General features: G+C 47.5%; 10 protein-coding genes and 2 non-coding genes across 12 annotated transcripts; 9 read left to right on the forward strand and 3 right to left on the reverse strand.

Moving 5' to 3' along the window:
- Positions 1–339: 339 nt before the first annotated feature.
- On the forward strand, positions 340–2073 carry EDB82DRAFT_499633 (Intradiol ring-cleavage dioxygenase). The gene is made up of 5 exons (XM_025735221.2): positions 340–868; positions 920–1158; positions 1207–1319; positions 1378–1458; positions 1511–2073. Exons 1-5 carry the CDS (start codon positions 576–578, stop codon positions 1688–1690), a joined length of 906 nt encoding a protein of 301 aa, XP_025585949.1. The 5' UTR covers positions 340–575; the 3' UTR covers positions 1691–2073.
- A 945-nt stretch (positions 2074–3018) lies between these two features.
- EDB82DRAFT_499636 (serine dehydratase alpha chain-domain-containing protein) lies at positions 3019–5318 on the forward strand. Its single transcript, XM_025735222.2, has one exon. It carries the CDS (start codon positions 3098–3100, stop codon positions 5225–5227), a length of 2130 nt encoding a protein of 709 aa, XP_025585950.2. The 5' UTR covers positions 3019–3097; the 3' UTR covers positions 5228–5318.
- Positions 5319–5399: 81 nt separating this feature from the next.
- Positions 5400–7695, forward strand: EDB82DRAFT_445666 (heterokaryon incompatibility protein-domain-containing protein; the record flags this gene model as incomplete). The annotated part of the gene is made up of 3 exons (XM_025735223.2): positions 5400–5635; positions 5703–5896; positions 5944–7695. 3 exons carry the CDS (start codon positions 5400–5402, stop codon positions 7647–7649), a joined length of 2136 nt encoding a protein of 711 aa, XP_025585951.2. The 3' UTR covers positions 7650–7695.
- A 23-nt stretch (positions 7696–7718) lies between these two features.
- On the reverse strand, positions 7719–8125 carry EDB82DRAFT_499638 (uncharacterized protein; the record flags this gene model as incomplete). The annotated part of the gene is made up of 1 exon (XM_065608604.1): positions 7719–8125. Exon 1 carries the CDS (start codon positions 8015–8017, stop codon positions 7721–7723), a length of 297 nt encoding a protein of 98 aa, XP_065464874.1. The 5' UTR covers positions 8018–8125.
- A 1445-nt stretch (positions 8126–9570) lies between these two features.
- On the forward strand, positions 9571–14545 carry EDB82DRAFT_428307 (uncharacterized protein; the record flags this gene model as incomplete). The annotated part of the gene is made up of 2 exons (XM_025735224.2): positions 9571–9753; positions 9821–14545. 2 exons carry the CDS (start codon positions 9571–9573, stop codon positions 14543–14545), a joined length of 4908 nt encoding a protein of 1635 aa, XP_025585952.2.
- A 321-nt stretch (positions 14546–14866) lies between these two features.
- Positions 14867–17161, reverse strand: EDB82DRAFT_174784 (major facilitator superfamily domain-containing protein). Its single transcript, XM_025735225.2, has 5 exons — positions 16714–17161; positions 16376–16664; positions 16188–16322; positions 15914–16140; positions 14867–15865 (listed from the first exon to the last, which is right to left on the reverse strand). The coding sequence occupies exons 1-5, from the start codon at positions 16882–16884 to the stop codon at positions 15188–15190; spliced, it is 1500 nt and encodes a 499-aa protein (XP_025585953.2). The 5' UTR covers positions 16885–17161; the 3' UTR covers positions 14867–15187.
- Positions 17162–17845: 684 nt separating this feature from the next.
- EDB82DRAFT_t104 lies at positions 17846–17917 on the forward strand. Its single transcript has one exon. It is a non-coding gene; the product is annotated as a tRNA-Thr (tRNA).
- Positions 17918–18410: 493 nt separating this feature from the next.
- Positions 18411–19507, reverse strand: EDB82DRAFT_499642 (S-adenosyl-L-methionine-dependent methyltransferase). The gene is made up of 2 exons (XM_025735227.2): positions 19074–19507; positions 18411–19022 (listed from the first exon to the last, which is right to left on the reverse strand). Exons 1-2 carry the CDS (start codon positions 19386–19388, stop codon positions 18489–18491), a joined length of 849 nt encoding a protein of 282 aa, XP_025585955.2. The 5' UTR covers positions 19389–19507; the 3' UTR covers positions 18411–18488.
- Positions 19508–20500: 993 nt separating this feature from the next.
- On the forward strand, positions 20501–21732 carry EDB82DRAFT_499643 (Alpha/Beta hydrolase protein). The gene is made up of 2 exons (XM_065608605.1): positions 20501–20691; positions 20750–21732. The coding sequence occupies exons 1-2, from the start codon at positions 20589–20591 to the stop codon at positions 21550–21552; spliced, it is 906 nt and encodes a 301-aa protein (XP_065464875.1). The 5' UTR covers positions 20501–20588; the 3' UTR covers positions 21553–21732.
- A 472-nt stretch (positions 21733–22204) lies between these two features.
- EDB82DRAFT_536610 (uncharacterized protein) lies at positions 22205–23852 on the forward strand (the record flags this gene model as incomplete). The annotated part of the gene is made up of 4 exons (XM_025735229.2): positions 22205–22496; positions 22545–22807; positions 22864–22978; positions 23033–23852. The coding sequence occupies 4 exons, from the start codon at positions 22205–22207 to the stop codon at positions 23641–23643; spliced, it is 1281 nt and encodes a 426-aa protein (XP_025585957.2). The 3' UTR covers positions 23644–23852.
- On the forward strand, positions 23851–23950 carry EDB82DRAFT_t105. Its single transcript has one exon. It is a non-coding gene; the product is annotated as a tRNA-Leu (tRNA).
- Positions 23951–24888: 938 nt separating this feature from the next.
- EDB82DRAFT_499649 (uncharacterized protein) lies at positions 24889–25835 on the forward strand. The gene is made up of 3 exons (XM_025735230.2): positions 24889–25228; positions 25277–25367; positions 25420–25835. The coding sequence occupies exons 1-3, from the start codon at positions 24935–24937 to the stop codon at positions 25707–25709; spliced, it is 675 nt and encodes a 224-aa protein (XP_025585958.1). The 5' UTR covers positions 24889–24934; the 3' UTR covers positions 25710–25835.
- The last annotated feature ends 29 nt before the right edge of the window (positions 25836–25864 follow it).

Raw genomic sequence — 25864 nt, forward strand, 5'->3', positions numbered from 1 at the left:
ACTTGACCGCAACGATTTGGGTCTACAGCGCTAAAGATTAGCGACCACAGCGGCAGCATCCACTAAAAGTTCTAGTTAACCCGGCATCGGCATCAGGGTCCGTTGTCGTCCTTCACTTGGTACATCCGATCCGAAGGCCCCGGCATCCGAAAGGATGTGACACCATGACCGTCCGCCTCATTCTCTGCCGAGAGAGGTAAATGCAATCATCAAGTTTCTGGTTGGTCAAGAAATGAACCCCGCAAACTCAATGCAACAGCTCACGATAGTCAGCCGAGGGTCCCTTAGCCGCACCTTGTTTGTCTATATCCGAATCGAACCATAGGAAGGTTCCGTAAGCTGACTGTGAATTGCGGGGTCAAGTCATCCGCTTGACACCATCTCCTATCTCAAGTCCAATTTCTAAGCCTTGACTAGAAGCTCTTTATTAAAGCCACGACTAGGAAATTCATTTCTTCATCACAACCATCCACATTTTCTCTGCATATTCATAGACACACAATCCAGTCTCGTCTTTATTACGCAACATAACACATTAGTCTTTTCTCGTATTTACACAGGAGAACATAGCAAAGATGTCCCCATCAGCAGAGGCAACCGGCGGAAATGCCAGCGGTGCTCCTAAAGAAGAGGGCCTTGGTCAAGCCTTCACAAAGCAAGTCATTGACTCTTTCGGCCCCAAGACTGATCCAAGGCTCCGGGAGGTCATGTCCTCGTTCATCCAGCACATGCACGACTTTGCCCGCGAAACACAACTCACTTGCGATGAGTGGATGGAGGCAGTTAACATGATCAACTGGGCTGGTCAAATGAGCACAGATAAGAGAAATGAGGGACAATTGATGTGCGACGTTATTGGTCTTGAAAGGTATCTTTATCTATTCTCCTGTCCTACAACTCAACGACTAACTGTTTAAAGTCTCGTGGACGATATCACACACCGTCAGGCAGCGAAGAACGGTCTATCAGGAACTGAAACCGCTATTCTGGGACCATTCTGGCGCCAGGATACACCCATTCGTGAGAATGGTACCACCATCACATTCGACACTCCCAGTGATGGCAAGGTAGCTTACCTATACGGTACTGTGACATCAGCAGCAACTGGAAAGCCCATCCCCAACGCCTCTGTCGATGTTTGGCAAGCGTCCACCAACGGTACGTGACCAATTTACAAGTGCATCAACTCATGCTGATATCCTCTAGGCCTGTACGAGCAGCAAGATGATAAGCAGGTTGAGCACAACCTGCGTGGAAAGTTCATCACCGATGACCAGGGTCGTTACTCGTTCTACTGTCTGCGCCCTACTCCTTATCCTGTAAGTGATATCTTGAAGATCTGTTCTTCAATACCCGCGTGCTAATCATGTTTTAAAGGTTCCCGAGGATGGCCCAGCAGGCAAGCTCCTTCATCTCCTAGACCGCCACGTCTACCGTCCTGCCCACTTGCACTTCATGGTAAGTCTAAATGTGATCCAGAACCAAGAGTTATGACACTAACATTCCACAGGTTCTTGCAAAGGACTACAAGTCCGTTGTGACTCAAATCTTTGACGCTGACTCTGGTTATCTTGACAATGACAGTGTCTTTGCCGTTAAGGATAACCTAACAGTGACTTTTGTGCCTCGAAAGGGAGATCCTAAAGCAGAGTGGGAGTTGGAATATAACATGAGCCTCGCTACAGAGTAGTCATATTGTGTTAGTCTGTGTTTTATATAGTCATAGCGTTATTCATTGAATTTTGTTTTTCGAAAGAATCTTTTACGTATCATCCCATATTGACATAGGGATGAACAAGACTTGACTATACGAGTGTCTGAGTCACTGTACCCTTGAACAGCTAAAATCCGCATAGTGTTTGCATATATTGCATCCAGAGTTGAAGATTCGAGGAGTAAACAGCAGATAAATAGTATGACTGCACAGAGACCAAAGTTATCGCCCTCAACTTCACACATTACAGATATATAATTAATATTGCATCCTTCTTTATCCATGGATGACCGGAACTTTTGGCCCTGTGTACTCGACCTCCTGACATACTATGGAATGCTGAGGTTCAGCCTACGGACCGGTTCAAACTTTGAACTTTGTATACCCCTAAGCAAGAGTTTGAAATACAGGATTTGTGCAATAGCCAGTGTAGTTACTGTAGAGAAATATTCAGGAGGATCCCATAATATTGTAATACTTTGGCAACGTGAAGCGGTTTCTAGAGTGTATCTTGTCTACGAAGCTTTACCAGAAAATTATCTTTCATATGAAATTAAACTTGCTAAAGAAAGAACTGAAAGACTAGTATATTCAAACTACCATTTTCGTACTGATTGGAAACATTAGTATAGCGCTATTTTTACTTTATGATATTTTATCTCAACGTTATATAATTAGCGATCTTTGACGGTTTTCATGTGATAGATTCTACCTAGCCCGATCATGACAGTTGGCTTTAGAAGGTTTTACGTTGAATCCACTCTTGGTTCGTAGAGAAGAAATAAGCAGCGACCGCTATCTAGTGACTCACTGATATTAGAATTATTGTTAAAAAAATTACTGTGCCAACGTAATATTATTACCTTGTTTTCGCCTTGTCTGTGCTTAGGAACAGGGTAGGTACCCTACAATTTTAACTCTGACTAAAGATTCAGTGACTATGCAACCCGCAATTACCAATTAAAACAGCAACAACACCAAATACCGAGCAATAACGTAATGGTAATGGTGTTTTGATGCAACTAAGTAACTGTACCTTGGATGTTTTTGGAAGGCGTGTTGGATTCGGGAAAGTGTACCGGAAGACTTCGGTCTGGGGAACAAGAGATTGATTGGCGAATCGACCCGACACGTGACCGGTTGCCGGATCACCGTCCGACCCACCGACGGCGCTCAGTCCGGGGCTCAAGACGTGGGATACATGATTGGCTGGGGAAAGGATATTCCGTTCCTAGATAAGAGATATGGCCAATAGCGGCCACCTTGTTGGCAATACGTGGTTCGTCCACTTGGTCTTGGCTGATATGGTATTGATATCTATAACATCCAACACACCGCAGCACAAGATACAAAGACGAACTTTTACATTCTCCAGCACCTGCAATGAGTCGGGCTGGGTTCAAGCAGCTTTCGCTGCTTCGGGCGTCAAGACAATGCTTATCGACCCGATCCCTGGCAACTGCTGTAAAGCACAATGCCATTGCGCGGTCAGCACCTATTTCTGCAACGAAGTTGAGAGCTCGGCCTTTCAGCACAACACGACTCCGACGAACCCAAGATGAGATGGAGGATGAGTCAAGCTCATACAGTGAAGCTGATCATGAACATGCTGTCATCTCCACATTTGACCTGTTCTCCATCGGCATTGGCCCTTCATCATCTCACACCGTGGGGCCAATGCGAGCGGGCAACATTTTTGTCAATGATCTTATTGAGGCCAATCTACTCCCCAAAGTCAACAAAATCCGTGTTGCTATTTATGGAAGCCTTGCCCTTACAGGCGAAGGTCACATGACACCTTCAGCCCTGCTGCTGGGTCTCGAAGGCGCTGATGTGGAAACCGTTGACACTGGATACGTGCCCACTCGCTTCAATGATATCAAAGCTAGCAAGAAGATCTATCTTGCCCGCGGTCTAGCAGCCGATGGATCCAAGGGTAAGGAAATCGACTTTGACTACGACAAGGAGTTCATTTGGGAGTGGGGACGCAAGCTGCCTCAGCATAGCAACGGTATGCGTTTCACCGTCTACGACAAAGATGGCTACGTCCTCGCAACCAACGACATGTTCAGTGTCGGAGGTGGTTTCGTCGTCAATGGTGCTCTTAGCATAGCGCCCCAACAAACGCTTTCTCCAAATGACCCCGCGCAGCTTGAGGATCCCGATTTGGAGTCGGCGGCCCATCCGGCTGATTTGGCCGAAAACTTGTATTACAAGGAGATTCGGCGCTCCGATGCCGCAGGAGATCGTAGGACAGGTTCCGAGGTCAAGGTTCTGGACGAAGCCAATACAGGACCAACAGCTCTCCTCGGAGACTCACCTGAACCAACCGGACTCTCTACCGACGTCAAGTCAGAGACCAAGAGCACCAGCTCATCGCCACATCCGCGGTACGCATTCCGAGATGCCGCTAGTTTGCTCTCTCTATGCCGCAAGCACAACCTCACCATTGCTCAGCTAGTCTATGAGAACGAGAAGAGTCTGGGTTACACAGATGAGGACATTTACCGCAAGATCTTCAAGATCTGGGGCGTCATGGATGCCAGTATCCTTGAAAGTGTCCAGGCACCCCCTGGGACAAAGCTGCCTGGCTCTTTGAAGTTACATCGACGAGCCCCAGCGCTTTATCGTCGTTTGACTCGAGGACTGTACCCTTCATCTACTGCGGATACATCCGCTGCTCAACTTGAGCACAAGTTCTCATCGCCTGACCCCAACATTGACGAGGATGGTGCTTCGTCTCAGCCTGGCGCCCTTACTTCGCCATCAGGTAAATTGAGCGCTTCGGTCCCGGACAAGTTCATGCCTGGAGGTCTCCGAAAGCGTGGACCGCCACGGATACACGGATCTTTGAACCATCCTATTGCCCCCGCTCCATCGCGCCGAACAACGTTCCCAACCATGGATTACCTCTCTGTTTATGCCATTGCCGTCAACGAAACTAACGCTGGCGGTGGACGAATCGTGACTGCGCCTACAAACGGTGCTGCGGGTATCATCCCTGCCGTACTAAAGTACACGACTGAGTTCATCAGTGATGATCCCGAGCGAGATATTCCCACCTTCCTGCTCACAGCTGCTGCCATTGGTATGCTTTACAAGCGAGGTGCTACTATCTCTGCTGCCGAAGGAGGGTGTATGGCTGAAGTAGGCGTTGCCTGCTCCATGGCTGCCGGAGCTTTCGCGGCCTGTATGGGTGCCAGCCCTGAGACCATCGAGCAAGCTGCCGAGATTGGTATCGAGCACAACCTCGGACTCACTTGCGATCCCATCGGCGGTCTTGTCCAAGCCCCTTGCATTGAGAGAAACGCGCTGGGCGCTACAAAGGCCATCTCCAGTGCCAACTTGGCCCTGAGCAGCGAGACAGGTACTCAGCGTGTGAGGCTGGATGATGCTATCCGTGCGATGCGTCTGACAGCCAAGGGCATGAGAAACGAGTTCAAGGAGACGAGTTTGAGTGGATTAGCTACGAGTGTTCACATTAATATCCCAGTCAGTGTTCCTGACTGTTAGACGAAATCTGTATTTAGCAAGCGAAATCATCAAACAAAAAATAGGTACAGGGATTTTAGAATAGAAAGATGACTTTTTGCATTAACTAGCCAAGTGGATATCACGTGCTAAATGTAAGCTGCACAATGCGGAACAATCCCCTCATGTAAAAACGCGACTTCATGCAGCCATCATGGACAATCACGAGAATCATACTAGCAGGCTTGGCAAGGGCAAGGATACGGAACATTCATCAGTTGTTTGCTCATGCTGTTTCAGCCTCAACGCTGCTCTCATAGATCCAGCCAGTGATGACGTCAAGCTTGATCAGAATGAATTCGTATTGTCAATACGTCGCAATGATGCACAACTCAGGCGAGCAGCGGCTAGAGGTTGTGAAAGTTGTGTTGTCATGATTAAAGCTCTTGAGTAAGTCCGCCGAAATATACTTGTACACATCAACAACCATAGACCGGATATCTAATGCGCGAAATAGATACTACAGCCTGATACCCTCAGAGCCATCCCCTGTTGCTCTCAACGCAACTGAAAACTCCAACCTTCTAGGTCAAAGTAACAATGCGAGTGTCCGACTGAAACTACGACTTCCAATAAGTCAGGGAAACCCAGAAATATCGCTTAGCAGTCCTGATCTACCACGAAGTTTTCTTCAGTTCTACACCGACGAGGGTACGTAGTCTCGACTCTTTTTCTACTACGTGTCTAACATACAACAGCTCAAGGACGATCATGGAAGACAATCATGCCTATGCCGGATATTTGCAATGATCACCTATCTAGACAAGGACTTGTTTTCATTAACGCTTGTTTGCGGCTGTGCCAAGAGCATCATGTGCACTGTAAACAAGAAGACCACAGTATGCCAACGCGTGTTTTGGATATCGGAACTAGTGACGATACTCACATGCGCTTGGTCGAGACACAATACATCAAAACCGCAAAGTACACAGCATTAAGTTATTGTTGGGGGAACGATCCTTCCATCAAGACCCTAACTGAGAACCTGGAGGATGTAAAGTCCGGTATTGCACTTGAGAAGCTACCTGCAGCATATGTGGACGCAATAGCACTGACCAGACAGCTTGATGTGAGGTACATCTGGATAGACGCGTTGTGCATAATCCAGGACTCAAAGAGAGACTGGGAGATAGAATGCTCCAGAATGGCTGACACCTACACAAACGCCTATGTCACCATTGGCGCTGCATCTTCGTCATCTGTGACGAACCATTTCCTAAAACCCCAGCTCCGTCCGCCACCACAGATGTCACACAGAAAACGGGAAATCTTCAAAGTGGTTTTGTCAAGCAGCCGTGGCAAGGAGCAGGTCTCAGTTAAGGCGAGGCTTATGCAGGCGACCGGTGCCCACTGGCTGTGGCAAGACACCGGCAACGATGAGCAGCCCTTGATAGAACCTCTCACTCAACGAGGCTGGACTTTGCAGGAGAAAGTCCTTTCAACACGGTTTCTTTCACTCTCTTCTATGGAAATGGTCTGGACCTGTAAAGAACAGATATTCTGCGAGTGCGGGTCAAGATTGAATCATCAACGCGAGTTCGGTCGTACCCCGCTGAGTCAGATTTCTCAACGCGATGAAGCCTTCAACTTTTGGCATAAGATTGTCGAAAACTACTCCAAGAGGAAGCTCACGAAATCTGATGATAGACTCCCCGCAATATCTGCTATAGCGGCCATAGTGCAGAAGAGGATAGGTTCAAAGTATATCGCCGGACTATGGGCCGATAATATTGAGCTTGATCTTTTGTGGCGTCGAGCAGAACCAACACGGGCGTGTGCAGCCAGCTCATGTTACATTGCGCCAAGCTTCAGCTGGGCTTCAATTACGGGTGAAATTGACTACATGTGTTTTAGGAATGGAAAATGGCCTTACGAGAAAGCCACAATGGTTATTGAGGTCACTTCAGAAACCGGACCTGATGCGCCGCTTGGGAGAGTCACAAAAAGCAAGCTTGTCTTGCATGGTCCAATAGGGATGGGATATGTCGAGCGACAAGATTCACATGGTTGGTTGATCGTACGTATTGGAACTGCGCGTATGTCTTTTCGCCCAGACACTACACTTTCAACAATGATGGCGGAGGGTAGATCGGTAATGTCAGTATGCAGAAGGACCCGTGAGCACCATAGGGAAGATCTTGGACGTGCACTGAGGAAACTAGACCAGAAGCGGGAATATGAATCTGAATCTGAGTCTAAAGAGATCAAGATTCATTGCTGGATGCTGAGACTTGGTTCATATTCTATCGGAAGACGTGGAGAAAAAGAGCATGAGTGGTTGGTGCTGGGTAGGTCAGGAATTGAAACAGGATGCTTTGAGAGGGTTGGATGGGGTATGGTAAAAAACCGTGACGAAAAGCAGGTGTTTGCACAAGAGAGAATGGAAACTATAACATTGGTATGATTAATAGTATAAAGTATATAGTCCGTTAAAATAAAATAAAAAACACGTTATATAGGCTATCTGTTCTATCGCTATAATAAAGCTCGGAGTATTCGGGGTGACGGACCAGGTAGTTGGAAATACAGACCCTCCACCGTATGAATAGAAGAGAAGCAACTATCTAGTCGAATAAGCACCCGCCACCCGCTCAGATTGTTATCACTAAAGTGGGCCATCATGCATAGGTTGACAGGGGAGAGGAGCCCTGGTCGAGAGGCCCAGGCTAAACCCAAGTCACAATGACATGAGGACATGCAGGCATGGGTAAGAATGGCGATCGTGGACCAATTGACAAAAAGAGTTACCGGCGACATTTTTGGGGCTTGCATAGATACTTTTAATGGGAGCTGAAACTGAACTAGGGTGGATGGGAAGGGGAGGAGGGGACAGCCACAGGACTGATTAAAGAAGCCGACAGTGACAAGAGACAGAGAGAGAGGACAGGGTAGGTAAACTGGGTACCTAATAAAATGACTGGAAAAGTGTCCACTTTTTACAGTCTATGCCTTGTTGATCGGAAACTTGAGCCAAGCCAAGCCAACAGCCAACTTTACTACGGTATACGTACTACCCAAGTCAAGTCAAGCCAAGTCAGGTCAGGTCAAGAAACAGAAAAAGGAGACGGGAAGGGAGAATTCACCAACACAACAACAGCCAAAACTCATGTCTCAGTCAAATTCCATGCGGGGTTACCTAGTTAAACCAGCTACATATTTATGTCTAACATTTTTATCGTTTTTCTTTTGCTTTTTATTTTATTTTATTTTTTATTTTTTTAGTCAATCACTTTCCTTATCCTTCCTTGTCCAAGATTTAACCTTTTCTAGGTACTTGTAATTAATTATCGACTCCCCCTACTAATGGTACACTGTGCTGTGCCATACCTCTGCTTTTTGTTTGCTGCTGTCAGATCTCTTTCTCTCTCCTTTCTCTCTAGGTCCGCCCCAATTACCTAGGCTACCTAAACCTACCCTATCCAGGATCTTGTATTCCGTCGCTTCGCTTATTGTCTCTTTATCTAATTGTTGTCTTGTTTGTTCTTTTGTGGCAATAGATGACTACTGACTCTCTTTTCTTTCAGCTGTTGGTTACACTATTCATTTCGTAAATTTTTATTTTTTTTTCCCTTTTTCAATCTCATTTCATTCCCTTCTGTCCACGGGAAGAAGAGACCTTCAAGGTAAAAACATTCTTGTCCTTTCCCACCCTTCCCTTTCATTCCCCTGTAGTTCGTCTTGTCTTACCCTCCTCACAAGATCATCCATCCATCCATCCTCCACTGACCAAAAACAAAGTCAAGCGAGGCTTGAGATGACTGTTTTTCTTGCCCGTCACATCGTGTCCAAGTCCGTCCGGTCACTAATTGGTTTTAGCTCGGCTGCTATTTTCTTTAGTCCGAGATTAAGGTCAATTCATATAGAGCCCACGGTCAGTCAGTCATAGTCTGGACCTTGACTTCCCTCGATCGCATCCCATCCAGTAGGAGCTAAATGCTTGAGAGCGGAGCCTTCCCAATCCACCAGCGTCCGAGGATAGCACCGTCATCAAAAAAGAAAAAAAGGGTAGCTACCTGATCCAATCTACCCTTCTTTTCGTTAATCAGCACACCATAATCGGATCCGGCCAAGTATTCTTTCAACTGGTTTTATCGAGTGCGCTCTCATCTCATCTCAACTCATCCCCTCCCCTACCAAAAGACAGGACAGGGCAAATTGAATGCGATTACCAAGCCCGAGCCCAAGCCCACAAAGCCACGTGCAGGGATAAGTCAAGTGGCGTACACGCGCCATGTCAACTGCGCAGCAAATTCTCTCATTAACACACTCGAGATCATCATCCTCTTTAGCCGCCCGGGGCTGAAAAAACAAAAAGACAAAGCGACATGAAGTCAACGGGGACCTCCATCGACGACGTTGATGTTTTTGATCTCACCGCCGACACGGATGACGACTCAACCCAATTCTTGCCGCCCATTCCGGATTCCATTCCTAATTCCATTTCACTACCGCGCAGGTACAAGCAAGGGGGCGCAACTTTCACGGCTAATCCCCAGGGTTATTTTGAGGTTCGAAATGCTGACGTGGTCCCAACCTTGTTCATTCCTCTCCATGCTAACTCTTGTTACCTTTTAGCGGACGCGTAAGAGGAAGAGTAGCGATATTCTCAGACCCGGCCAGAAACAGGCCCGCTTAGAGAGTACGCGAAGATCAATACACTACGACGCGGTCTATCAAAACCAGAGGGCTGTCAAGAAACACATTATCGTGCGCAGAACCACAAACACTTCAGAACACGCCAAATTCTACATCGTACGATGTGATGAACATGACATCAGCTTTGATGACAATCCGCTCCAGGACGCCTTGAAACATCTGCGCGCTAAACATGGCATCTTAACAGCGAACCATGACACCGTTATGGAGCGTCTCGCCATTGAAGTTATAGAATGTGATGATCAGAAGCTTGAGCAGAACAACGCCATCGCTCGGAAGGCTCTGGAAAATGAGACTAACGCCTTGGCCAGAGACACTATCAGAGTGAAGGATGACTCAAATCGGTCAGAGTTACCTAACCCCAAGAGGATTCGCCCAGACTTTCCAACACCAAAACAAAATCCCAGCCGAAAGCCGACACGACCACGTCAGCGACACAGTCATTATGATAACGAGGATACCTCACTCAACTTGGTCCCCGGCAACGTCTACATCATCTGGTGGTTTGAAACAAAACAGTGGTTCGGTGGCCTTCTTATTCCTCCCCAGAATCTGGAATCCGTGGGTATCCATAAACCGCTCGAAATGCTCGAAATTTTCAACACTCTGCCGGTCTGTTATCAGTACGACACTTCAAGTAAATCGCTCTCATGGGCTAAGGATTATGAGGAGGGCGGACCAAAATTCTCAGAACGATATTACCCATTCATCTTTTTCGAAGGCTTCAAGTTTCCCGACAAATGTCATCAGGCATGGATCCAGATAGATAACATCCTGCCCTGGGATGACGACAAGGCAGCTCATATCGAACACAAAGAACAGGCTATCGATTTCCTGAGAAAACAGAAGGGGCGAAAGAAACGGGGGAGACAAAGATCGGAGACCGAGGCCGAAAAACCAGATTCCATGGATGGCGGATGCAGAGATTCGGACCGCGACGAAAATTCTGACGTTCACGAATTTGAGCGTTCTTCGCCCTTGGCCGAATCCTCAACCGACAATCAAGCAGCACCAGAGATTAATATTGCTACACCTGATACCATCGATGAGCCGGAAGTTGCAGCGGATCTCGAGCAAGTTTCAAAGAAAGCCGCAGTTGATCCTGCGCAGGACACCGAGCTACCTGAGCAGTCAGACGATAGCGACCAGGAGATGATAGATGCTCATGACGATATCGAAGACCCTCCGGCGCCTGAATCAGAGCAGACCACACAAACACCAGATTCGCAAATCCAATTTGATAATGAGATGGACCTAGGCTCGATCGGAGACATGGGCGAACCTGAACAGGAAGAGGAGATGCACCCATCTGAGGATACTCTAGAGGAATCACAAGTGACGACGACGGCAGGGGAGGTGCCGCACAGTGAAAATGACATGGCACAAAAAGATACTCTTATAACAAAGTCCCGTCAGGATGATTCAACAACAAAAACCCCCGAAAGGATAATCATCGAGATTCAAGATGACTTCATCGAGGAGGCGCCACCTACTAACACACCTAGAACTGATATGCAATCAATCGTCGACTCAGAGGACGACGTTGCGTCGCAGCAACCTGACCTAGCAGCCCAATCCGATATAAACCGTCGGGCCGAGTTAAACGAGAAGACGCAGTCAACTTCAGCACGTCAAGATGATCAAAATCGTTGGACAACTGAAGATATGCGAAAAACAATGGATGGTGTTTCGTCTAAGAAGGATACCGCTGAAAGGAGTTCTTCTGAGATTCCGGAGACGACGGAGACGACCCTGGTACAACGGCTAGCTGTGGCAAAGCAATCGGCCTCGATTCAGCTGCCAGGACAAGACATTGACCTCAACAGTTTGTTAGAAGAAGGCGAAAGCCTCGAATTGCACATGTCGCAAGCTGAGAACACGGCGCAACAACAAGCGGCATATTGCGAACCCAGCCCGACCTCCTCTGACGATGATCGTCTTGCACACGATATTTTCGATGCCCTCATGTCTGAGGATCGTCAACCAACTATTCCCACGAGCCCGCCCCGTATGTTGCACTCTAACAGTGACACCTTTCGACCACGTGCTTCATTTGCTGGCGTGGGTGGACGATATCCTGCGTCGTCTCCGATGAGCGAAGAACATTCCCAACCGTCTCCATATGCTCAAATGGGTAAACCAGCATCTGTACACTCGCGACCTGTGTCCAAGGGCAGCGATATGCGACAATCGTCGTATGAGGAAACAGGTACACCAGCTTCTGCCATGCGCCGTTTGTCAGCTACTAGCAACGCTAGGCGGCGTTACTCTAATGCTGAGATGGATCAACGGACTCCCGTGTCTTCTAGACCATTTACGAAGAATGGCGATATCTCTCAGCAACATTCACATACCAAAGAGGGTTTGAACCACGAGCCTCATTTACAAAACGTCACACCTGGTAGCATGGATCAAACTGAACCTCGCCTATTAACTCGGGAGCATGAGCAATCATCACCTGTAACTGAAACAGCGATACAACAATGCCCAGTGAAGCCTCATGGCGAAACTTGTTCAACGGCAGACACCGCACCAGTGCAGATGCCACTTCGTAGCGCCGCAACTCATGAAAATCTTCCAGTGAACCCAAGTAACGGGTCGCAGCAGGTGACCATGTCACCACCAGAGTCACACACAGAGATATCTCAGGCTACCCCCATGCCTTCTGGCATACAAGCGACAGCCCCATCGCAAACGTCAGCTAATGTCCCTCTACCGGGTTCCGGGGCACCCATATATCCGCACATACCGCCCATTGTTGAGTTAGACTCTTCACAGTCAATGTCAACATCTGATCGATACGAAAGATCAGTTGATTCATCTTCTTGTCAGCCGCCTATCGCCAACCCGCCATCTAGTTCTGCGGCAACACACTTTCCTGTGTCACAATTAACATCATCGGCGCAACAATCAGCACGAGAGGTCTTACGGTTCCTCGAAGCGACTGAGTCATCTTTTCAACAACCAGGCTATGATGCTCTCTTGCCACCTTCTGGAGGCAATCTCGGTCCAGACGCCTCTTCACGACTCGGCCAACAGGGGTACTCGGCGATTTTCAAGACTCCTACCATTGGAAACAGTCATGCGTCCAAAGAAGCAATGCGATCGCCGCGCCAGTCCGATATACATAGCCTCCCAGTCCCTTACAGCAATACTGCTGTGCTGCAAGCCATACCGTCGCCAAGACCTTCTGTTTCGAGCATCTCCCGATCAAGCTCTTTGTCTCAAGGCTATACGGTACCTCCTCTCCAGCCACTGCCATCTACTTACCAGTTGGTGGGTGAGGTGCCTAGGGCTGTATCTAACACTCAAGACTTTCGTGTTTACCCTTCGCCTCAACAACCCACTAGAGAGCTCTCGATATCCCACACTGCGGCATACGGCCAATCCAGACCATACATAGCAGCTTCCTCACCACATACAACTACGATCCTACCCCCGCCAGGTACTCTTGCTCAGGGTCCACCTTCGTCGCAAGTGAGTGCTTCACCACAGCTGCAACCGATGGAGATCTCTCGTCCCAACTCAGCCATGCACGAGAGTAGGGCCCCGACTTCCCCTCGACAGTATGCAATGAGATTTTCACAACCTGGACCTACTGTTCATAGAGCACCGGTGGATCCAGCTTCTTCGCCTCGCATCCCTCTCATGGGTACATTCCGGCCGGGATCCTTCATTCAAGGACAACCTTCATCAGCGAGCGCGTCACCTCAGTTGACCACTAGAGAGATTTCACAATCTAGCTCTACTGCCTATTGGCAACGTACACAACCAGCGATGTCCTCGCCGCGACAGATTCCAACTGCCATGTCCCAGTCGGTGCCTCCGGCACGTGGATATGTACAACAGCCACCTTTGCACGCATCTCCTCGATTACCAACAGCTCAGCCCTTTCGACACAATACTACGGGCTACGGCAAATTGGGACCTCAGGCTGTGCCATCGCCAGAACAGTCAACGATAAACAGCTCTCAACTCGGCTCGGGGGGGTCACCATCTCCTGCAGTAGTATCACCTCATTTCACAGGAGCAAATATCCATCGTCCGGTGTCTGTTCATGGTACGAAAGTCCAAACGTCACATTCTGTCTCTTCACGCTCAGGAGTACCGATGGAACCTTGTAGACCTGGGTCTCGAGAACACCACAGCGACTCTTCAAATGGGCCCTTACCTCCACCACATCTTCGAAGAGGGAACTACGTTCCCACCACAGCAATACAGCAAAGCCACTCTTCCCCTACTCAGGCACACAACAATCATATGAACCATTCTCACAGGCACTCCCTCACCGCTAGCCAGTTATACTCTTGCGGGAATAGTACCGAAACTCCCAACTCGACACCGAGATCTCACGCCTCACCATACCAAGTTCCAGTCCAGCCACCAAATCCAGTTCTACACCCGGCCCCCCTTCATACTTATCTCCCTCAGCACATCGCTGAAGCGCTGATAGAGCGAACTGGGGTAAGGAGGGGTAACGATCTCCAACCTGGCGACTTCCTTAACTCCATGAATATGTATCAATGTCCGTTTTGTCGAGCAGGAGTGCCCGAGCAGGCCGTTTTTGTTCAGCATCTACAAAGGCTTTGTCCTTATGCCCAAAAATTAATCCAAGCAGGAAATGAGACGGAAATCCATCGTTGATTTGCCTTGGCAACTTTCCAAGTTGTGTATATATCAGTGCTCATTGGAATACGCCATACAAAACGTGGTGTTTGTTTGGGATTACAAGGAGGAACAATATGTTAAGGAATTGTGTGCAAGACACAGTTTGACCTGATCGTGGAACGTCGTATCGATTCTCTCAGTATCAGTGGCTCTTTCAGGAGTATACGACATCGAACAGGATACAACTGACAATATACCATAATAAGATAAAATAATCACTCAAATAACCATATTACATTACATATTTGTGTGCCAGGACAAGTGGATCATCCAATTCTTATCAGTACTATCTCACTTTATCATGTTATCATCATACCTATCCATGCCTCACGGTATCAGAGAAACTGACCGCTGGAAACATAAGAGACGAAATTAGTAGGTCACTTTATGCTCCTTAGAGTATAGTTCTTAGACTACTTATTTTTATACCTTAAGACTCAAAGGGTCATTCTTTCTGCTACCCACTATCTAGCCATGATCACTGTGCTACATGAGGCTAGTCCCGTGGGTTTAAAATGCATAAACTTGGCATGTTGCAGTACCCGATTGAAAAGGCTCATACTGCTCCCTTTGTACTGGAATATGCAGAGCAGATCAGGAGTTCTATATAACGTCACTTCACTTGTCCTCAGTCTTGGAGTCACTGGCTACCCTGCCTTCGATATCAGTCGTATCGAGGCCCATTTGAGCCGTGTCCCAGCCCTGTCTTTGTAAATATTCGCGAAACTTTTGGTCTTCAACGGTGATTGTATCTTGGCCGATATGCGGGATGCAGAAAAAGACAATTAGTGCGGAAAGAATGCAAAGACTGGATGACACCCAGAAGGGATACTGTGCGCTTTGTGTTTTGTTTCCTCCGGCAGCCTGGATGTACGGAAACACGTATGTTCCAACAAAAGCGCCAATTTTACCAACTGCGGCAGCGATGCCGTAATATCGGCCTCGCACTCCAGTGGCACATGTCTTTGCTGCCAGGAGACCGATGTTGTTTCCTGGTCCCAGCTCACCAAGAGCTTGGAAAATGCCGAACACGACTGCGAATGCAGCGACCTGGCTCGAAATCTTATCATAAACGCCAGCCATGATGAAACCAACAATGGCCTGAAGTGTTACACCGAGGATGAGAGTATATCGGGGGCCAATCCAGTCACTGACAAAAGCACCGATCAAGGTACCTGGAAGATAAAACATGTTGACGACAGTGTTCCAGCCGAAGACGGTTGTAAGGGGTGCATCGTCACCATAGATTCCGGAGAGAATAGAGGAAGAGTATATGCCAAAAGCGTATGAAGAAAACTATACATGTCAGCCTGTGGATATAACAGGAGTTTACAGTAGACTTACGTTGTAGAGGAACCATACCATACTGACACTGAGGAGTCTGAACCAGTAGTACCGCAAGACCAACCAGTACGGTGTTTGACGCCTCATCGACTGCTTTGTAAATTCTTCAGGCTCCTTGAGCCTCAGTCGTAGGATGAATAGCACAAGAGGGAATATAACTCCAATACCAAGACTTGTTCTCCAAATAGTGCCGAAGTTGGCATTGTGAGCTGCAGCGGCAACGACATCTATGAGGCGTTAGTATGAGGCTTGCGAAAGACATCGGGAGACTAACAAGGGACGAAGGCGCCAATGACAAAGCCAAAGTCAATCATTGAGTTTGTGAAGAGAATGAACCATCTGTTTCTGGTGCCTCTCTTCATTTGACCACTAGACTCTGCGCATCCAACGCTACCTGCTGGGTATTCACCTGGGACAGTCAACATCACATTTCTTTTTTGCAATTAGCATAAATGAGCCTACCTCCGATTCCAATACCAACAAAGAATCGCCAGGCGGTAAGCATGTTGAACATTCCAACGGGTTGTCCATGCCAGTACGATCCAGCTGCCAAGGCAGTGAAGATGATAAGAATAACAGTAGACACCATGAGCGTGTTGGTGCGCGACCAATGATCAGCAAGGAAACCGAAAACTAGTTGGCCAACAACAGTGCCTGCAAAGGCAATATCGGACACATATTTGAAGGCATTCGAGTTGACGTAGACATCTCCGTATTGCCTTCTCAGTGTGGTGTTGACGGAACCGATCACCTAATCACGTTAGGAAACACAAAATCAAGATGAACATACTGGGTCTCACATTGTTGATATAGCCGTCTGAGAAAAGACCAGCACCACAAGCGAACACGGGGAGGGCAGTTTCAGTCCAAGGTCGTTGAGGGATATCATCTTGCGACGTGTGTGCTTCATCGTTGTGGTGAACTTCATCAGAAGCGTTAGTGTCGGGTTTCTTCCCAAAGCCTAACATCATGTTATGTGCACAGACACTGGGTCAATCGCAGGAGAGGTGGTAGGGATATCGTGTGTTTGGAAGAAGGAAATGTGCCAGCCGAGTCACAGTTATACAAAGTGGAGGAGCAAAGCAGGGTCACGTTGCACGGTTGAGGAAGGAACAAGTGATGCCTCGGGTAGCAGAGGGGGACTGACACGGTGTCACAGGATTGCTGCCAGCTAAATACAGAAGGATCATATCTGTGAGGTAATGAGGAAGATAAGCTTGCAAAAAGAACCAGCATACTGAGGATGCAGCCAACAACAGCTCCACTGTCCCAAGTCCTTTTCAGCAGCTGGTAAGACAAGCTCTGCGAATCATTACGTACACGAGACAGGTGCATTGGAAAACAGGGTAAGTACCGTATCAAATGTTCAGCGCTGGAGTGATCCGAGTGCCGAGTTCACTCGGCGGGTCCGTCAATTGACTTTAGCGATGCACATAGGATTCCCTTCCATGAAGCGTTGATTTATTACCGAGTTAGGCGTCGTGTGGCTTGCTGCTCGGCTCAAAAATGCCGGTAATTACGCCGCCATGTAATTATGTAGCGCCTGTCAGAGTCTACGCTACGACGAATGTGTAAGGTGTTTGGTCTTCAACTGATATCAGCTGGTATTCTTCGATGTGCTGGTATAACATTGGTCCCAGAAATTAAGATGAGAGTTTATTTGTGGGTTGGTAGCTTGGTCAAACGGTTGGAGAAGCGTCTTTTGCCCAACCTGTTCCAGGGGTCAGTTGGGTTCTAAGGATGGCACGCTGTAGGTTGCGGAGTCTCCTTCACTACGAGTTGATGGAAATATGCCGGGCACACGACCACCTCCTGTAAAGGGTTTTGCTGCTGGGTGGTGAAGTGTATGGAAGAAGCCGATGTAACGTTGTTTTTCGGACTCATTTTGATGTTGGCATATATACACAAAAGTTCTAACCTACGTCATCAAAAGCCTCTATAGCTCAGTGGTAGAGCGTCGCACTCGTAATGCGAAGGTCCATCGTTCAATCCGGTGTCGAGGCATGATTAATTTCTTTTTGTCGAATCAGTGTCAAGATCGCTATATCGGTTTTCATTTCCAGCTGAATTGTCTGTATCTTTTCCCAACAGATATTTACCTTTCTAGATTACAATTATGCCTACAAACAAATTAGTTATTATCATCATACTGAATCTTGTGTTAACCCTGAACGAAGTTGTGCAGACTACAAGTAGCCACACACCTTACCGGCTTTGAACCCATGGACATTCTAATATCTTCTCGAACTCGGTTCCGCCTCAACCAATATATATATTTGAGAGTAAACCACTGAGCAGTCTCACGACTGTTTCTCTATCTTAAACTCGTCTGGCATAGGCGGAGTTTTAGAGCCCTTGACAAACCTAATTTACTTTTCACCTCAATGGAATTGGCACAGTCGCACCCGACGTTTGGCCCGGTTTATACAACTCTCAAGAGCATACTTCGACTTCTGTTTAATATAACAACACAGGCTGTTGACTCTATAACGATAACGGGTGATTCAGCCATAAAATAAAAAAGATGGTATTTCATGAGCAACAGTTATCAATAAACTCTGAATACACCTCCGTTTCAACCTTCCTTGGTAGCAATGGCAACACATCCCGCAAATCGCATGATAGCCTCGCCCTTTTCGTTCTTGGAAATCCCATCGCTACGAACAAGCTGTTCCACGATATCATCAAGTGCCTCCTCCCACTTTTCCTCATCTTCTTGAAGCCATCCTGACGGCAAAACGCCCAAGTAGCTCCACGCCAACTGTGCCCATCGCCTTATGTCTGGAATGACAATAGAAGCATCCTTATGGTAAGTCTTTGTCTTATTGGGATCGAACCCAGCATCATTTAATGCCTTCTTCATTTGGTCCTCCTCAAAGGAAATGTCTTGAAGCAGCATCGGGAGAGGGGCATCCTCTCCACGTGTCCGACGGTTGGCATGCTTGAGGGCGTCTATGTGTGGCATTTCATTCCACGCGGATACCATAGCAATGCCCCCAGGCTTTAGGGTTCGGTGTACTTCCTTCAAACCATGACTAGCAACGTCCATAGAGTGGAAAGCGAAGTTGTTGAAAGAGTGAGAGAAATGGTTGTTAGAGAAATCAAGATCCTAGGCCATAATTAGCACAACATCTTTGAGCACGACCAAGTTGGAACTCACGCGGGCATCCATTGTGTGCGCCTCCAAAGGCCATTTGTTCAGTTTCGCCATTTGTTCGCAGGCCATCACGAATTGGGGGTTGATATCAGTTGCCTGAATCCGCAGTCCTCCGGCAGATGGTGGAATCTTTCCCAAAATAGCCTGGGACACAACTCCAGCACCACATGCATTGTCGTGGACGAGATCAGTGGACTGAAATGGAGGAATTAGGTCAAGAGAAAAGTCAATGATGGTCTCGCTGACATTTCCCATCAGCTCGACCAAGTGCGATGCCTCATATTGAGTCACTTGCTTTGGGTGGTAGGAGGAAGACATTTTCGATGGGAATGATGCACCAGATATGGAACAAGGTTTACATCTATCATATGCGTGGGAAACAGCCAGTTATATAAATTCTCTAGATAACCTGCAAGAGTGATGCGGACAGCGATAATGACAGCAAAGCAAGTCGATGAAAAGCAAAGCAAAGCGGGGCAAGTCTGTACAAAAAAAGGATGCTATAGGCCATTTGGTCTGTTTCAGCTGCCAAGCATCACTGAGCGATTCATGTCAATTCTCTTGATATTCAGAGACTTTTGAGACCAGACTGTAAGCTGATGTCAGGCTTTGAGAACAAGATGGACCATCAATCCAGTGCATTTGGCTTATGTAGACCAGTCCTTGCTTCATTTGTTAATCGATACAGTATAGCCTGCTTACTGTATTTTTCTCGGAGACTTACCTGGCGTGATAAGCTCAGTTCTGACTCTGTCTGATCCATTGGCGATGGTGAAAGGTATTACGGCTCTAGCAACCTGTTAGATCGCTCTTTAACCGAGCTTATTCTGTTTATCCAAGATGATGAACCTGCTATACTACCAACAGATATACCACGCATCATCTTGGGCATCTGCTGCCACCTGGGATCGGAAGGCATGAACTTGGCTTGTTCTATCGATATGGAGGTGTGTGAGATGGTTTGTTAGCGCCGCAGCTCAAACTTACTGGAGTCTGGAACATCGCATTAACACGTCTCAATTCGCTTGATCGAGAATTGTGGATATAGTTTCGAAAATCTCTCAACTAAGACCCAAAGATTTTGATAGCTAATCAGAAGGTTTCTGTGTGTGGCCAATCGTAGCTAACACCATTGGCTCTGTACTAGTGAGGTTGCTTGGTATGACTTCGCTTAATAGCAAAATTCGCTGGTTCCCGATTTCCATCTTGCAGCAGAAAGTATGTAAAAGGAGATATTCAGGGCCTAATATTCATGGAATATCACAGCCCCAGTGGAGCCCGTCCATATTTTCGCAGCTATGGAATTGTTATCGTAGTTTCTTTGATAATATCATGCGAGATATTGGTGCAAGAATCTTTCTCCGAGTGGTTAGCGCTGACATCAACTCCGCGCACTTGTTGCTCACCGTAAAAAAGTAAATTTGCTTCAATGTTTTCCTTTTGCCAATTTTGTTTTCGCCAAGAGGTCTCTCCACAATACCAGCTTTGCTGTATCTGGTTGTTAAAAATAATCCCATTATGAACGCCTCTTCCGAGCTCTTTGTCAGACTTCCCAATCGGGTACGTATATGTTACCAGACGTTTGGTGATCCTTCAGACCCGGCCGTTATTCTTATTCCTGGTAAAGATAAGACCTTTCTTCTTTGGTGGCTACCTGTTGCTTTCTAACCACTCCCCAGGTAACGCGAGCTCCATGTTGTCCTGGCCCGAACCGCTGATTGAGAAGCTACAATCAAGCGAAGAAGGCAAGAGATATTTTGTTGTACGCTATGACCCAAGAGACACTGGTCTGTCACAAGAGTTTCCAGTCCCGGCAGGATACTCGATCGGGGACATGGCGGAGGATGTGGAACTTCTTGCCGACCATCTGAACCTCACTAATCCGGGCAAAGGCTTCCACCTCGTGGGTGTTAGCAAAGGAGGTCCAGTAGCCTATACTGTTTCTGCACGTAAACCTCAGAAAGTCAAAAGCCTCACACTCATGTTTACATCTCCGGGTGTCAGTCCTGAGCTACCCATCAAAGGTGGACTTGACCTGGGATTCCAACCCATGCTTGCAGGTTTTTTGAACGTGAAAGAGGCTGCTATGCAATCAGGAATGAAGATGTATGACGCTCTCACTACCCAGCCAGACGAATCAGAAAGAAGGGAGGTCGAGGATCTAGTTACCCGAACCGTGGAGCGGGAGTACAAGCATGGCACACTATTCAGCAAGGGGCCGAATCATGGTTCTGCATCACACGAGAAAGACGGCTGGCCAGGAGTAGATACGCTCAAACAGGTCAAGTGCCCGACAACCGTTGTACAGGCTGGAAAGGACCAGACATTTGGGGAGATTCACGGTAAGGCCCTTGTTCAAGCTATACCTCGTGATGTGGAGTATGTACTGTGGGAGGACGTGGGTCATGAACTGCCAAGACGAATTTGGGACCGGATGGCTGCGCTTGTTCATAAGACCTGGGAGAGAGGTGAATGCACTTAGGGGACCATGGTGACACAGGAGAGAGTTGAAGCGGCTGGCAGCCACGGTTTAGTTGAGCCGATTGACCTCGAAGCGCCGAAGTCTCTTGACGAAGGATTTTGATGTGTAAAAGTCCTGTTTCAATAGCTTGTACGTGTCTCAGAACAGTGCTGTTGTTGAATATCTACAAGAATTGTGTCCAGAATAAGCACTGGAGAGGAGTTACTCCTCTGTCTTGTCGTGACTCACGCTATTTCCCCGTGAAGAAACAGCCCCATCAGTCGTTATTGTTTATTCAATAGGCTATGCACGGGGTAGGGATCTGAGCACTTGTATGGACTCGTATTCTTAGATCCATCCGCTTTCGCTCAGGCCTTCTCAATTTTATTAAAATCTTCAACAAGAAGGTTAATCTTTCCGCGCAGATTGTTCAAAAAGACTAGGCTTCCCAAATGCAAATGTGACAGGGCGGCTGCCTGAAATCTAACTTGCATCGACTTAATTCTGCAGCGTCAGTGATTCACCGGGACTATGATCCTAGAACCTTACTCTCCTTGCCTTCTTCCCCATCATAAGAGCCTATATAGATCAGTATTTTTGCATTCAACTTTGACTTCAATTCTCTACCTACCACCTCCGCATCATTCTTTGAACCCTACACTGGCCTCTCAATATGCGCTTCAGCATCATTGTCGCAGCCTTGCTGCCTCTTGCCTTTAGCAAGGCAACCTACAACAACTGGAAGGGGTATTCCATTGACACTTCCGATGTGTCCCACGAGCATGTCATCAACGTTCTCGGCGGCATCGATCACGTTCCTCTCGGCGAGCACAAGGACGCAATTGAAGTTGCAGTTCACCCGACCAGCATCCACACCTTTGAAGGCCTTGCCTTGAACTCCATTCTTTTCATCGAGGACATGGCTGAAGAACTTGCCAAGGAAGGAAATTTCGAGAAGCTCAGCCGTTAGACGCCCTTCACTGCCAGACTGACGACAAGCTAATGATTAATAGCGGCGCATACCCATGGTCACATCAAGCTTGTCCAGCCCGACAAAGCCTACTTCAAGTCCTACCACAGCTTTGAACAGCACACCCAGTTTTTGAAAGATCTCCAATCCTCTTTTCCCAAGAACTCCGAAGTATTCTCTACTGGCAAAAGCGTAGAGGGTAGAGACATTCAGGGCATCCATCTCTGGGGAAAGTCCGGAAAGGGCAAGAACCCTGCCATTATCTGGCACGGAAATGTGCATGCTCGCGAATGGATTAGTAGTATGGTAAGTGGCTCTAATTCCCCATTGCGACTATGATTATTTCTAATGTTTTCTCAAAGACAGTCGAGTACTTGGCATGGAAGCTCGTTCAAGGTTATCATGATAAGAACAAGGTTTCTCGATCTATCATTGACAGCCATGACTTTTATATCCTGCCAATCGTCAATCCTGACGGTAAGTTCAAACGGCTTCGGCACAAACGTTCAACGACCTAACTGTATTGTCTAGGCTTTGTCTACACCACCAGGTCTGATCGCTTATGGCGTAAGAACCGCCAGAAGGGCGCTCACAACACATGCGTGGGCACCGACATCAATCGAAATTGGCCTTACAAGTGGGATATCCCTGGTGGCTCATCCACGGATCCTTGCAACGAGACATACCGAGGTCGTAAGCCCGGAGACACTCCAGAGATCAAGGCTTTGACAAACCACACCATGGCGATTGCACAGAAGACGGGAATTCGATCCTACATTGACTGGCACTCTTACAGTCAGCTCATCCTGTTGCCCTACGGCTACACCTGCAACCACAACGCGACCAACACAAACTACCAAATGGAACTGGCAGGGGAGGTTGCGACCGCAATTGAAGATTATGGAGGAACATACTTTGACTACGGCCCTACTTGTCAGACTATCTACCAAACCTCAGGTGGTAGTAGCGATTGGGTTTATGATATTGCTGAGGCCGAACTTGCCTGGGGAATTGAGCTTCGGCCTGGAAGATTGAGGGGCGATGGGTTCGTCCTTCCACCCAAAAACATCATCAAGTCTGGTGAGGAGATTTGGGCTGGCATAAAGGTATTGTTCACGAGACTCGTACAGAAGGACGAATGAGAGAGAGAAAGGATGTAAAGGAGAGCATCGGAACGGTTTATTGCAGAAATTCTATCGTTTGGGAGAAAGCTACGACTGAGAAGAATCGGGACTCGGGTCTTACTGCCATCGGTAGTCAATAGAATTAGTCTCTTGACCTCTAACGAAGTTGGTGATACCGTTGTAGAGAATATAGTGTCTTCTCTCTGCTTTGTCAGCAAGCAAATCGGTGAGATGGCCGAGTTGGTTATGGCGCCAGGTTAAGGTTAACCTTAACACCAATTTCCTGGTGGAGCAATCCTCCTGGGTTCGAGTCCCAGTCTCATCAGACATTTTCTTTTTTTGCCGTTTTCTGTTTAAACAGCATCCTTGGATGCCACCACTCTTTCTGCGAATTTCAAAACATGGTGACTCTGCTCGAGTTACCCCAGGAATCGCTGAGCGTAAAGTGCTCCAACGCACAAGACAGAGGGTAACACAGGAGGTTGGTAAAGGCGGTCATGTCTCACTTTGTTGTGGACAAATGTGCCAAGCCAGATCAACCAACCACCCAAATTCTTGGCCCTCTGGTTTGATCTCACAGCCGACAAACACGATTCAGCTCCTGCAAGGCCTGGCGGGCATGCCGTAGCTGAACAGAAAATGAGCCCACCAATATTCAGTCAGCATGCAATTAACAGTAGTGCTGATGCATCGCAGCTCAACTGACACTTTTACTTGATGATGCGATTTGAATCAGAGAGCTTGTCAATTCATTCTCTCATGGACTGGTTGCCCCAATGCCTCGCACAACCAGGTGATAGACCTAAACTCACAGCATTACAGGGGGCACAGTGTGCAAGCATCAATGTCGGCCTCAATGTCACACCCGGGACTGAGACAAGTGGGAGCGGGATGCGATAATAATCCTGGCTGGCACTTCGGGGACCTTTTTTTCTCAGCTGAAAAGCAATGGCTGTCATATCACAATCCCATGGCAACTGCTCTGACCTTGCTGATCTCCAACTGCTTCATGGTCTCATTTGCTGACCATCCTGCTTAGGCCCGTATTATCCTTGCATTAGCGACTAAAACACTGTGCTCACTTGGCCCAATACTGCTTTGACCGCCTGAAAGATAGTGGAGGTTGCTGCAGATCCCAGCTCACTCAAATGAGACACAACAGACAAACAACCACATGTAAGATCCTTGGCTGTACAGAGCACATAACGTATTTATTATATAAAGCCTTGACTTGACCAGTGACCTTTGTAAACAATAATTGATTCTCACGCATACTTCTCTACGATTATTATAAAAGACAATTGTCAAAATGCTTCCTTCATTTCTTCTCTCCTCATTGCTGTGTCTTTCCACGGTCTCAGCTCTCCCCAACCCAATTCTGGCAGAGCGTGCGGCCTGTGACTGCACTGGCACACGTAATGGTGGTTCCAACTCCAAGGACTACATCTGCCGTGATGCCAGACTCGGTCCTTTAAAGCTTCCCAGAAAGTTGCCGTTAAGCACCTTTGTCGAGAGCTACAATCGATTTGGTGGCCTAACACCAGCCCAGTTTCTTTTGACATGGACCGATGAGAAGGGAAGCTACAGGTACCCTCCACAGAACGTAAGTCAATCATTGCCTCCCTGCCAAGCTATTAACTAACAGCGGCAGGGTTTCCAACTTGATGCTGACGGCAATGCCATCAACGGAAGTATGATTCTTCCTGTCGGAACACTTGTAGACCGATTTGGAAGCGAATATGGTGAGTCAACTGCCTCAAGCTAGTCATCCTGCATATTCTAACTCAATTCCAGGATCATTCATCTCTGCAGCTGCTGCTCCCTATTCACAGAGGGCTCTGCCTCCTTCAAATCTGGCCACAAACCCTGATACACCCGACTTCCCTTACAACTACCACGTGTATCGTGTAATCAAGCCGCTTCCAGTCGTGGGAGGACCCATTGCGCCGTGGTTTGGTCAACCTGGTCTCGGAGCACAGTTTTTCACAGGAGACTTGGGCAACGTCAAATTTTTGCTTGAGCAGAGCTACATCCAGGCTGAGGATCCCAAGACTCTTGTGCACAAGTCTGATGGTTGCGCATGATACTGAAGCCTACCTGCGAGTTCCTGTCAGATGGCCTTGTCGGGAATATTATTTCAATTTGGTTCACATCATATAATTTGGCAATATCAGTTTACAAACATTGAATTATATTATTTGTCACCTTTACCTGGAAAATTACATTTTTACCTTGTCTA

The sequence above is a fragment of the Fusarium venenatum genome, assembly GCF_020744135.1.
Source record: "Fusarium venenatum strain MPI-CAGE-CH-0201 chromosome Unknown EDB82scaffold_2, whole genome shotgun sequence".
NCBI classification, from domain to species: Eukaryota; Fungi; Ascomycota; class Sordariomycetes; order Hypocreales; family Nectriaceae; genus Fusarium; species Fusarium venenatum.